Source organism: Fukomys damarensis, unplaced genomic scaffold (assembly GCF_012274545.1).
Source record: "Fukomys damarensis isolate Sample0158 unplaced genomic scaffold, DMR_v1.0_HiC HiC_scaffold_36, whole genome shotgun sequence".
NCBI lineage: Eukaryota > Metazoa > Chordata > Mammalia > Rodentia > Bathyergidae > Fukomys > Fukomys damarensis.
Window position 1 is genome coordinate 48,196,637 of NW_022900948.1, and position 13,152 is coordinate 48,209,788.

General features: G+C 61.2%; 1 protein-coding gene across 1 annotated transcript; it reads right to left on the minus strand.

The window, feature by feature from the left end:
- Positions 1–9,039: 9,039 nt before the first annotated feature.
- Positions 9,040–13,151, minus strand: Sohlh1 (spermatogenesis and oogenesis specific basic helix-loop-helix 1; the record flags this gene model as incomplete). The annotated part of the gene is made up of 8 exons (XM_010608978.1): positions 9,040–9,434; positions 9,816–9,886; positions 10,297–10,477; positions 11,306–11,403; positions 11,686–11,807; positions 12,333–12,480; positions 12,758–12,868; positions 13,114–13,151. Coding segments are annotated over 8 exons (975 nt in total), but the record flags the coding sequence as incomplete, so codon positions are not given.
- Between the last annotated feature and the right edge of the window lies 1 nt (position 13,152).

Sequence of the window (13,152 nt, forward strand, 5' to 3'; positions counted from 1 at the left end):
GAGGCAGAGAATGAAGGAGGGGAACCCACACACACACACACACACACACACACACACACACACACACACACACACTGCTGCGGCAGATCTCCTGGGACTGGTGCATCAGAAAAGACAAAAGCAAATAAAAACCAGAACAAGGGATATCAAAGAGTAAGAGCGTTAGTCTATGGAAGCGAGGTGCAAAGCCTTGGCTGGTGTCCGGCATGCTCACCGTGCTGTGGACTCCCGCATCCGCCCTACTGGTGGCCAACAAGAGGACCCAGACAGCACCCACACAGGTGACCAGAGGGGCGGGGAGTCTCGGGTTGGAAGACAGGAAGCTTAGAGCGGATGGGAGCCACTCTCCGCTCCCCCAGTGCCCATGACGGCTACAAGGGAGACATTCAGGGTGTGCGGGTTTTGCCACAATACAACACACCTATGGGCAATCAGGACAGAGAACACGGTGATGCTGGCAACACGAGGAAGATGGCCACTCCACACTGACCATCACTCCTGTCCCTCGTCACTCAAGGTGTGCCGAGGTGGGATCCGCACTGACCGCGGGTTCTGGGCTACACGCTATTCAGCAGGCGAAGTCCAGGGCAGACGAGGGCTCCCTCACCATGGGGCAGGGGCCCTCACATCTCACCTCCAGCGACATCACCCACAAAGGAGCCAGGGACCTGGGGTCAGAGGCCAGGACCAGAGCACCTTTGACTCTTCTTGCAATGAACCAAAAGACAAAGCAAAGCCAGGGAAGTAAAGTCCATGCCTGCAGAAACCTGGCAGTCCGCAGCTCGATGCCCTTTCGGGGTCCTGCCTGTGTGCCCAGATCACTCCGGGAGACAGGAGGAGCCACTTGCTGCCACACAGCCCACATAGCAGCCCTGCTGGGGTGGCTGCAGCCAGAGGAGGGAAAAGGAGCACAGAGAGGCTCTGACCACAGGACTCTACGTCATTAGGACAACCCAGGATGACCCTGAGATTCGGACAGGATTGAAGCAATTCACCTCGGCTGGAGCCAGCAGTGTCCTGGTGTGTGGCGGGTGGCAGACACGAGTGGGCCTGAGAGACAGGAGGGGGGTGTCCAACACAGGAAATAGACACCAACATATAACACAGCTGTCATCGCTTGCGAGGTCCCAGACCTACAACGCCCCCACAGGATAAGTGGCGTTAAGGTCACACATGTGTACAGTCCTGACACCTGGCCACCTGGCCATCTGGGTCCAGAGCGAGGTCCAGGCCACACGGCAGGGAAGGAGATGCTCTATAAAGACCCATCTGCCTGGGCTGCAGCTCGGGCTAAACGAAGAGCTTCACTTGTCTTTCACAGATTTCTTCCATAAACTCCTTACATGATTAAATCCCCCGAGGAAACACTGACCATCTAGAGAGGACAGGAAGACGTTTTGCAGTGCCAAAGTAATTTCAAGGTAAAATGTTCATAACCATCATCGTTGCCTTAGTTTCCTGAACCCCAGGAGTAACTCTGTGTGCATGAAAAGGCGACCAAGCTGGCCCTGGGTGCAGATGGCTTCCTGGCACTGCTTGCCAGCCCCTCGAAGGTATGGCCCGCTCTGTATTTTCTTACCCTAACTCCTACCTGCCCTTCTGTTGGCTGCCCATGGGACTTGACTGAGTTCTTTCACCAAGGGCACAAAGCACTGAAGACCAAGAGAGTGGAGGAGTAGCTCAACTCTGCAGCACAACCTGGCTTCCCAGTGGCATCTGGGCTGGGAAGCATTAACCCAGAGACTTGGGGGCTGGGCAGTTGGCCCAGGTCTGGGATGGACAGATGCCCAAGAAGCCCAAGAAGCCCAGTCCCCGGCCCACTGCCCACCTGTGGATGAGCTCTGCAGCACCCAGACCTTGGCCCTGCCACCACCCACACCTGTAGCTGCCCTTGGAGGCCCTCAGAATGCTCCCACAGTCAGGGGAGTGGCTAGGTGGCTGAGGGTGCTCTCCCATCTTCCTGAGCTACCCACATGCCTGGCACGTGTCCGGAGCAGGTGGTAAGCCTCAGTGTCACACCCAGCTGCTGGAGCAGGCAGGATTCCAGAGCAGCAGTGTGGCACACTTGGGCAGAGGAGAACAGACAGCTGGCTCTGAGTGTCCCTGGTGTATCAGGACCTGGGACACAGAGCACCAGCTGCTGCTCAAGGAAAGGGAATGAGTCGGAAGCCTCTCCCTCCTGTGCTGAGTGCTGAGGATGCTGAGTGGCTGGGCATGCTGGAGACTCCAGTGAGCTGCAGGAACAGAAAGTGCCCTCCGACAGGAAGTGCCCTCCAGACAGGAAGTGCTCCCGAGGATGCCCTGCAGGAGCTATGGTGTCCCTGGGCTCTGAGCAAGGGCTGCGTTCCTTACCTAAGATTGCCTTCAGGTGAGGCAATTGGCTTCCTCCATATCCCCAGAGGGTTCCCTGGCCCGGCAGAGAGCTTTCTCCCAGAAATGGGGTTTGTGCTGTTGACACTCAAGCACTGGACTGCACCCAGGGGAGCTGGGGCTTGGAGCAAGGGAGCAGGGGAGCAGGGACCCAAAGGCTGGGAGGCAGAGGGGGTCAGAACCTCAGAGAGGCACTAGCTGTGGTGGCTGTGGTGGGCCTGGAGCTTTCAGGGAGGTGAGGCCACCCGGGGCCGGCACAGCCTCTCCTACAGGGGGCTCTCTGTGTCCATGGGTCTGTGTCCTGGCCTCTCAGTGTCTCTGGGATAAAAGGCAGGCAAGGCAGGGGAGACTTGTTCCCACTTTGTGTTGCCCCCCCCATCGGAGGGCAGCTGTGGGCAACCTCACCTGCATGTTTCCCCCCAAGAACGTGAGATAGTGTCAGGCATCCGGGGCAACCTCCTTCCCGCAACGTCCTGACAGTGATCACAGCCCCAACCGCTCTGCACAGGCGGTAGTGTCTCCAGTCAACAACAGCGTGACTTTTGTAGGCACTCGTCGTAAGAAATGGGGTGGCTGGGTCTGGGCAGCAGGACTTTCAGATGCGGTGCTCCAAGGAGGGGGACAGGTCGAGACCTTGGGGAAAGGTGGGCTGATATGCGGAGACGCTGAGGGGGCACATCTCAGGGGGGTGGGGCGTGAAGGGAGAGCGACACACCACAGGGGCCCAGAGGACGCGCGGCCGTGTCCCAGACGTTCACGCTGCTCTTGCAGGAACCAAACCGGCTCCCTGTGGTTGCTGTGACAATGAACGCAAACCTGGGCGGGGGGGCTCGAAGCACAGTTTATTCTTGCAGGGGTCTGGAGGCCGGAAGTCTGCCATCAGGACCCCACGCAGGACCCGCCCACTTCTGCTCCTTGGCCGCGTCCACCCCTCCACTCTTCAAGGCAGCATCTTGAAATCCTTGGCTCCATCTCCCTCGGCCCCAACCATGGGCATGAGAGTGCTGCCAGGGCTAGGGAGGAAGAGGCCAGAAAATGCAGGGCAGGGGCTCAGCAGTGGCACCCCCAAAGTGACACCACAGGCTCATCACAGGCTCACCGAGACCCACGAAGACACGGACAAAGGAGCCCTGGGGATACCACACTCGGTGACGACGGGTATGAGAAGGTCGTGACAAACCCACCTCTCCGGGGGCCGATGGTAGAGGAGCTGCGTGGCAGGGCTGGGGTGGGTGGGGAGCTTCGCACGTGACACTCAGCCTTTGGTTTCCCTGGGTCTCACTACAGAGTACAGGCCGGCCCTGGACTGCTGGGGACCCTGCTGCTTCACCCAGCTCTGCACTCAGTCTTGCTGCGAACCCGACACACACACACACACCCCTTTGGTTCTTGTTAGGCACTCATGATAGCCCCAGGCCACCAGCGGATCCAGGTGACTGCCGCCATGACGGTCACCCTCGCTGGTCCCGGGACTGGGAATGGGCATCTCCAGCTCCACTGGGGACGGACGACCACACGGAAGAGGAGCAAGGACACAGGATGGGAGCAGAACCCCGCCTGGACGTGCAGCGGCTCCAGGCCCTGGGCTCACAGCCTGCCATCCCCACGTGCACGGGGGCCACGAGTCAGAAGCAGGGCTGACACACACCGGGGACGGTGTTCTTCCTCATCACCCATGCCTTCCCCGAATTAACAGACAATTTAAACAGAGATTCAAGCTGCACACATTTCCAGCAAGCAGGGGAGAGATGCGAGGCGGCCTTAGGAACTGAGTCATTTGTTACCCACCAGAGCTGCTCACCGGAGACTGAGTCACCCGCGTGGGCAAGGTCTTGGGGCCAGGACGCACCATGCTGGCACTGGAATGAAAATGCCATGGCTGTGTGGGCCTGGGGGAAGCGTCCACTGCGCCACTTAGCCAGGGTGAGTGGAGTCGTGAGTCACCTCACGGGGGGAGGCAGCCCTGGAGGAGCCTGGCGGCACCAAAGAGCTGAAGAAACTGGGACTGTCCTCGGATGAGCCAATAGCAGTGTATGTAACCAAAATAACAGCACGGACCAATCAGTGTAGGGCTAATCCCGGTCAGGAGAGCGAAACAAAATTGTCGTTCTCCAGAGGGCAAGATCTTCCGCGTAGAACACCCCAAGATTCCAAACAGCAATCAGAACGAATAAATGATTCTGCAAACTAGCAGGAGGCAAAAGTCAAACTCAGAAATCAATTGGTCCTAAGCCAGGCATGGTTGTATGTGCCCATAATCCCAGTACTCTGGGAGGCTGAGGCAGGAGGATCCCAATTTTGATCCGAGGCTGGGCAATTCAGTGACTCAGTACGACTATCTCAAAATAAAAAGTAAAGGGCTTGGGGTGGAGCTCAGCGAGAAGGCCCTGGCTATAGCACCCAGTACCAAAAAGAAAAAGAAAAACCCACTGTTGTTTCCATACATCTGAAACAGAAATTAAAGGTACTTTATTTATAACAGCATCCAAAAGAATAACACGAGTACAACGCTACTTAACCAAGCAAGTGGAAACTCCTATACTTTGAAAACGTCTCACTGACAGATAGGAAACCCTCATCTTTTTAAGAAGCCCACACTACCCCAGGCAGTCCGCATGCCCACTGTGATCCTTACTGAAACCCCAGGGCAATTTGTCTTTGCAGAAGTCTGAAGAATCACCCTAAAATTCCCATGGAATTTCGAGGGATCCCAAACAGCCAAAATCTTGACAAAGAACCAGCGGGAAGACTCATACTTCCTGACTGCAGGACAGGCCCCAAAGCCGCAGGAAGCAAAGGGTGCGGCCGGCCCAGAGCGGGGGCAGAACAGCAGCCCGGGAAGGACATGCGCACGTGTTCTAGCGCTTGGTGACAAAGGTGCCAGGTCCCCTGGTGGGGAGGGCGCCCACAGGGGCCTGGCAGTCCTGTCCCCAGACACCAGGGAGGGCAGGACTTGCCACCGCCTGCATCCTCCAAGCCGGCCAGAGCCCGCACCTGAGAGCTAACGCTCTGGAGGAAAAAGCCTTGTGATGCACTGCACTGGTGCTGATTTCTTGGCAGCGACAGCAAAAGCACAAGGACCCAGCACAGAAGAGGCACCAAATATCATCATAATCAAAAGCTTCTGAGTCAGGGGACACGAACAGGAGCAGAGAGGGACCCAGCAGATAGCAGAGAGCGCCTGCAAATCCGGAAGAGGGTGCTGGCCAGGACCCACCCAGAGCGTCCGCCCTGAGCACCACTGTCCCGGCGAGGCGCCCATGCTGAGCAGCACTGCTGAACAGCGCCGTGGGAAGCACAAACCTGGGCCACCGAGAGCCACTTCATCCCCTGCAGCACGGCCACTGTCAGCGCTTCCACCTGAAACAAAACCACGGGCACCGGGGACGTGGACACACGTTCACTGGGCAAACTTGGGAACGCAGGTCCAGAAACCACGGGCAGCTGGTGGCTCAGCGCCAGAGCACTTGCCTGGGACACGCAAGGCCCGCGTTTAAATCCCTGCACCGTTAAGTAAACAAACAGATTTAGATCTCTCCAGCAACTCCACTCCTGGGTGTACGGACCCGAACAACCGAGAGCCGGAGCCGAGCCGCCCAGCGGTTGCAGATGCGCATCCTCGGGTTCACAGTGTCATTATTTGCAGGAGCCAAGGATGACAACGATCCCAACACCTACAGACAGATCGTGGAGAGACAAAACGCGCGCCTGCGCAAATGCACGCGCGCACACACACACACATACACACACACAGTGGACCCAGCCTCAAAAAGGAAGAAAACTGTCACACAACATGGTTGAACCCTGAAGACCTTATGCCGAGGGAAAGGAGCCAATAACACAAAGCCAAAGCCAGAAAAAGCAATTTTTAAAATAGGAAGGGACCAAGAGGCGAGAGAGGGTGAGGGAGGGGAGGGGAAGGGTGTAAAGAGGATGAAGTTTCACGGAGCGCAGCAACTCCCATGACGAGTGGAATCATTGTGACAGCAAATGAGGATTAAGAAAAACAAAGAGGCCCCAGGACAAGGCAGACACCAACCCCCAGCAGCAAGGTACTGGCCAGCGGTGCCCACAGAGGTCTGGTGAGCTAGCAGGAGGCAGCGGCAGGGTCAGCTTGTGAGCTCCAAAACTGGTGTCTCCGGGAGCTCCGGTAGGCGAGGACGACGGGGCTCTCTGTCCTGGGCCGGGGCAGCAGCCACGCCTGGGTGCCCAGCTGAGGAAAGTGACCTGGGGAGCGGGGCGACCGCATAGGGCCGTGTGCTTTCCCTGACAGGACCCCGACCGAAAGCCGTCGGAACACAGCTGGGGCCAGCGATGCCCGGGACCTTCACATGGCCACAGCCTCTGCCCACCTGCCAGGAGCACCTCCGGGACAGGAGAACTGAGCCAAGGCCACAGCAGGGCCAGGCAGGACCTGGGAGGCCAGAGGAACAATGGTGGGGACACTGGGGATGTGAAGATGCCGACCCAGCAAGGTGGCTTCAAAGAAGTTTGCTGCCCGTGCCCGGGTGCCCCAAAGCCTGTGGAGAAGGGCAAGGCTGAGACAGGCTGCCACCTGGGAGCAAAACCAGGAATGCCACCCCCGGGATGCTATGCCCGCTGACTGTGGTCAGGGTTTGAAGCAGCACAAAGGTGTCCCCTCCGGCCCTGGAGATGAACTCAGAAGCCAGGCTGTCTACAGCAGGTGGGTCTCTCTGGAGGCCTCTCCCCATCCTGGGGGCTCACTGTCCCAGCTGTGCCTCTGGGCCACCTGGCCTCTGCCCCCAAGTTCCCCTGAAGGTCGCCTGTCATTGGATTTAGGTCCACCCTAAGCCAGGGATGATCCTGTCTCAAACCCCTTAAACAAGAACATCTGCAAGGACCCCATTTCTACATGAGGCTCCATCCCGTCTCGGGTTCCACTCGTGAGAATTTTGGGGTCACCGCATCATGGAAAGGCATATGTGCCCCATTATTGCCAGTGGAGGAAGCAATAAGGGCCAGTTCCAGGGACAGAGTGCCACATTCATCCCTCTGCCACCACCTCAGGGGACTGACAGGGACTCGGTGACCACTGGGCACAAGGCCCCTACAAGGCCCCTACAAGGGCAAGGGGTGTGGGACTCCAAGAAGTGCCATGCCACCCGGGGGTAGGGTGCCCTCAGGCCATGGACTGTGTCCCCTGGGTGCCTGTGGGCGACAGTGGTGGCAGGGCTGGAGTGGGGGAGGCCCAGCTTCCTCTGCCCAGCTGTCCTTGCAGGCTGGGCACCGGTGGGAGGAGGCGGCCCCTGCCCTACTTCCCGGGGAAACGGGACACCAGGTAGGGGTGAGGGTGTGTGGGGAGCGTGCTGAACTTTCCCTCGCTAAGTGAGGCCATCCAGACCGGCACCTTCGCTCACACTGGAGCCCCAGGAGTGGAGCAGGCAGAGCGCTTGCTACACGGGAGCAAGGGAGGAAGGGAGCAAGATGCCTGCTCCTCCGTGGCCTCCACAGGGAGACCTCAGGCCCAGGTGGCCCCCTTTCCCACGCTCCTGAGGGAAGCAGATGCTTCCAAAAGCCCAACCCCACTCCCTGTAGTCGCCCCGGACGCCCGGTCCTGAACAGCCTTCCAGGTAGGGCCTGCAGCCCCCTACCCACCTGGGTGCAGCTGAGAAGCAGGCTGCCTTCAGTCCCAGGACAGGACACAGGCCCCTCGTGAAGTCCCTGAGCAGTGATAGCCGACCACAGGCCAGGCCTGGGCTCAGGTTCACTCCCCTCCTGCTCAGCACAGGAGGCCGCTTGTCTCCCGGCGGGGGTCCCTCTTTCACCTGCCAGCGGGGAATCTGGGGGCTCCCTGACCTCCCCTGCCATAGGGCTGCAGGGAAACCAGCCTCCGATAGCATGCAGCACCAGGCAGGCACTGGCTCAGCCATCCCCACTGCTACCCCAGGAGCTGGTGTGCAAGGCGGGGAGCCCCCAGGCCTGCAGTGCCCAGTCTTGTGACAGTCCTTCAGATGTCCGCCCACGTGTCCGTGCACCGACACCCACTGGTGTACAGACACATGCATGCACGCGCACTTGTGTTCCTGCAGGATACTCCCAGATCCAGGCTCCCAGGGGCAACTGCTGTTGGGGCAGGAAGAGCAAACACGGACACTGGGCGTCTCCACAGCTGGCTCCCAGAGGCCCCTCATCACCTGCAGGTCCTCAGCCTCGAGAACTCTGCACTGCCACAAGGCCCTGGACCCTCCAAGGGGCTGCGGTGAGTACACAGGCCCACGGTGAGAGTCTGGTGAGGAGCTTGGCCTGGCGGGCAGTCAGCTTGCTTTGAGCCCCGGTGACAGCCTCCTCCCCATGCCTGCCTGGTGAGTCCGCAATGACACGTGTGATGGGTGAGCTCTGCTGACACCAGGGCACCAAGGCCACGCTAGGATGGGGCTTGGCACCGCTCCGGGCCCAAACCCAGCTGATGGGGGGCACAGGGACAGGGCCTGCTGGGCTTGGGGTCTGGGGTGCCCCAACAGCCCAGAAGCAGAGGTGACCAGTGCGTGGGGGCAGCCCCATGCTGGGAGCACCAGATGGAGAGAACACCATCCCTGGGTAGCCCCTCAACCTGGAGGGCACCAGGCAGGCAGAAGCAGCTCGGAGTGGCCCAGCGCTGTGCTGCAGCCCAGGCTCCAGGGCCGTTGCCTCAAGGGACCGAGTCGGTGCTGCTGATAGATCCGTTTAATCACACAGAAGCCACACAAACACTGCCTCCTCCAGGAAAGGCACTTTCCCCCTTTAATATCCAGCCCCCAGCACGTGGCTGCCAGCCTAGCTCAAATTAGAGCACAGCTGCGACCAAACCAAAATAAACCCTCCACGTGCCTGACGGGCACCACTGCCACGCACCACCCTCTAGCAGGCCAGGAAGTCAGTGAAGATGTCATCCCGCAGGTCCAGGCCCCAGGTGTCCATGTCCGAGCTCCACAGCTCCAGGGAGCTCTCCTGGAGCTCCTCGGAGCTGGGCACAGGGTCACCCAGGAAGCCGGGCTCTGCACTGCCCACTGGGCTGCTCCTGGCTGGGACCCCACCTGGGGTCGCTCCTCTGGCCTCCCCGGACCCTGAAAGCACAGGGACACATCAGCAGGGCAGACAGAGTGAGGACACAGTGGGGCTCCCACAGCAACCCTCAGGAGCGCACTGTCTGCGCCAGAGCCCACCACTCCATGGGATGGGCAGCCCTGCTCCCAGAGGCAGCAGCCACCACACTTCACCTCCAGCTGCCTCTGTGAACCAGTGTGGTCACCTGGGGGACAAGGGCAGGGAGAACAGGCCCAGGACCCTGGGCAGCTGCACACACTCTGCTGTTACCTGCCTCTCCCTGCCAGTCACCCTGACAACCAAGAGCACAGGAAGCAGCACAGGCCCACAGAAGTCCCTGGACAGCCACCTCCCAGCCGGGACCTGTGTGGGCGAAGACAGTTGACCGGGGCCCCACTCACCTGGCCACCACTGAGGACTGGTGCTCAGTGGGAAGCAGTCCCCGTCCTCCACGTCCAGCCCAGGTACAGACCTGGAAGCACGAAGACGGCCACTGGGGGCTCAGACCCACCCACCTCAAGGGGTGCCCCAAGCACGTAAAGGCACTGCTCTGGGAGCTCCACACCCAAGCAGCAAGCAGAAGGCCCCAGCTGGCCTGTGAGCATCTCTGCTGGTCCCATTCCAGCCGCAGCCACAGCCGTGCTCCGCTCCCACGCCCAGCTGGTGTGTGTGCCCAAACCACAAACTCATTCTCCATCAGCCAAAACAACAGACAATTGAGAGACAACAGCATCCTCAGAGACGCACGTCACAGAGCCACACGCAGGGACGCGCAGGATCTGAGGAGCTCGGAGGGGAGAAGGCAGGCAGGGCCTGGGGCGAAGTGGAGGGAGGCTGGCGAGGGCACACACAGAGACACACACAGACGTGTGTGGTACTCACCTGGTGTCCGGTGCGGGCGTCAGGGCCACCTCCCTGAGCAGCTTGCCTGGAGATGTGGTGGTCCTGGTCGGGGGCCCGGCCTGGCCTGGCCTGCTGGCAGCTTCCTCATGTGTCTTGGAGGAGGTTGGCTGCCAGGAGCAGGAAGGCCAGGGCGGGGGCCGGGACCCCAGGCTGGAGGGCCCTGTGGGGGGAGCACTGTCAGCCCGCCCATAGCCTCTACACTCCCCAGAGGCCAGCGCTGCTGCTCAAAGCAAAAAGCCCAGCAGCAGGGGCACAGGGGTGACCAGGAAGGTGACAGGGAGGCCTTAGGGCACTGTGGGGTCGGATCTGGGAGTCCCTCGGCCTTGAACCTCGACCTCAGGCCCAGTCCTGCTCCAGCCTGCATGCCCTCTGACACATGCCATGTGGATCCCAGGATTCCTGGTGACCGCAGCTCAGCCTCCAGCCCTGCCAATGGCTGGCTCCTCCCCAACCATGGGCACACTCGGGGGAGCGGATGGCACCCCACTCAGGGTGACCTCCCCATGCTTCAAGCTACGTGTATGTGGAGCCACAAGCAGCCAGGGAGGTGAGGACAGGGCCACACGGCCATTGGAGGTGCCCCAGGGCGACCCTGATGCCTGCCCGCAGGAGCTCAGGGCTCAGCTGGAGTCACAGAGAACAAAGGCCCACAGGGCGGAAACGGGGCTGGGAGGCTGCAGCCTCACAGGCAGAGGCACACTGCCCAATCTGGGATTCAAACCCGCCATCGGCCAGCCAGGGAAACAAAGGCACAGATAGCAGTGTATGTGGGGAGAGCCGGCCACAGGCAGGGCCAGCTAGTGACCCTGTCCAACAGGGATGCGTGGAGGCCCAGAGTGAGGAGGGGTAGGGCCCTGTGGGGCAGCAGGGTGGGGGGGCGCCCTGGAGTCAGAGCCCAACCTCGGGGTTTTCAGATGGCCGTTCTGAGCCCTCCCGTCCTGCCAGGGACAGACACGTGCTTGGCACGCTCACGTGTGCCCACACTCACCAGGCAGGACGGGCAGCCCGTCCAGCAGCTCTGACAACCCAGCCGGGGCCCTGCTCTCGTCCGCACCCTGGGGCGCACACCCCAGGGGCTCTTGCTGCCTGGATGGTGAGAACACAGAAGCAGCCTGAGCCCATGGGCCAGGAAGCACCTAGACCTGGGTGCTTCGTCCTTTGTGCCATCCGGCCCCCCAGGCTGCGGACCACACTGCCCCTCTGAGAATCCATGGCACCCTGACCCGGCTCTGGTCTTGGGAAGCAGGAACAGAAGGCCCGTCCCTAGGGCAAGTTCCTGGCCCTGGAGACCACACCAGCCCCCTTCCGTAGATGTGCCAGGGACCTAGCTGCCTCGTGGCCTGAGAGATGGAGCATGGGGACACTCACAGAGTCAGGCTGGATGCAGCTGTCCCCGAGTCTGACCCGCCTGCCGAAACCTGGCTCTCCACGGTCCACTGCAGAACGTCCCCCTGCCACGTGTGCCACGCGGCCCTAGAGGGAGCAGGAACCTGAAATTCAAAGCACCAGCAGCCCGGGTCACCTGTGAGGCCCACAGGAAGTAGCTGTGGGGGACCAGCTGCCTCACCATGCGCCCAGACACTGGAGGTGCATCCCGAGCTCGCCTGCATCTCCCTGGGACAGGGCTGGGGGTGCCGGTGACAACCAGGGCACTGCTCCGATGCTGCACCCTTCTGAGCGCTCCAGACACGGCACAACTCCACTCCCCAAGCTGCTCCAAAGTCCCGCACACCCAGGTGTGGCATGAAACACTGGGGACTTGGCCCTCTCAGGGCCACGCTCTCATATGCAGCTGAAAGCGCAGTCTAAAGGGCGCTCGGCCAAGGAAGCACAGACACCCCACTGTCCCCAAGGCCTCTGTCAAGGACTTGGGTGGCTCATCAACGTCGGGGACATCTGAGGGCCACGCCCTGGGGAACGCTGGTCCCGCCTGGGGAAAATAAAAAACCCCAGGTGCAGCTTGAACAAGCCCAACGGGGCCCTGCAGGGAACTGGGTGTCCCGCTGACAACTCACGTGGGGCTGCTCCCGGACGGGCACCAGGCTGTGCACCAGCCGCAGGAACTGCACGGCCATCTCCAGGACAGAGGCCATGTCCTCCCTCCGGCCGTCAAAGTTGGGCAGCAGGACCCGAAGGCGCTCACAGCTCGCCGAGATCCGCTTCCTGCTTACGGAAAAAGGACCCTTCCGATGTCACGACATGGGACCGGGCCCTGGAACCCACCACCCAGCAGCCCCGCGTGAGGCGACTCTCGGCAGCAGGGTCACCAGGGCCAGGCCGATATGGGCGCTCCAGCCTCGGCACAGGCCGGTTGGACCCCTGGTCCCGGGCCCCAGGCTGGCTGCCCCGTCCACAGCAAATCAGAACCGGGACGGGGTCCTCGAGGCAAGGGGCAGGCTGTGGTGGCCCCGGAGACCCCTCCCCCTGCCAGGCCTCGCACCTGCGCTCCCTCTCGCTGAGCACGTTCCTTGGCAGGACTGGGCCCTTGGCAGTCGCAGCGTCCCCGGCCAGGCCTGGGACCTGCTCGGGGTCCTCGGGTACGGAAGAGCCGCTGCATGGAGAAGAGCAAGAGCACGCGACTCTGGGAACCCCAAGAAAGGCCGCCAGGTGGCCTGGACAGGGAGACGGGGACCTCCGGGGTGCTGCTGGGAGGGGCCCATGCAATGCCCAGGTCACTCAGGGACTTGGCCCGACCCGAGCGGCACCTTCCCCTCACCCCCAGGTCAGGAGCAAGAAGCAAGGCAGGGGCAAAAGCCTCGGGGCCCGGCGCCCGCCACCCAACACCTGGGGACTCACTGGCACCTCCCGAGGCCTGGGGCTCTGGGGACCCCAGAG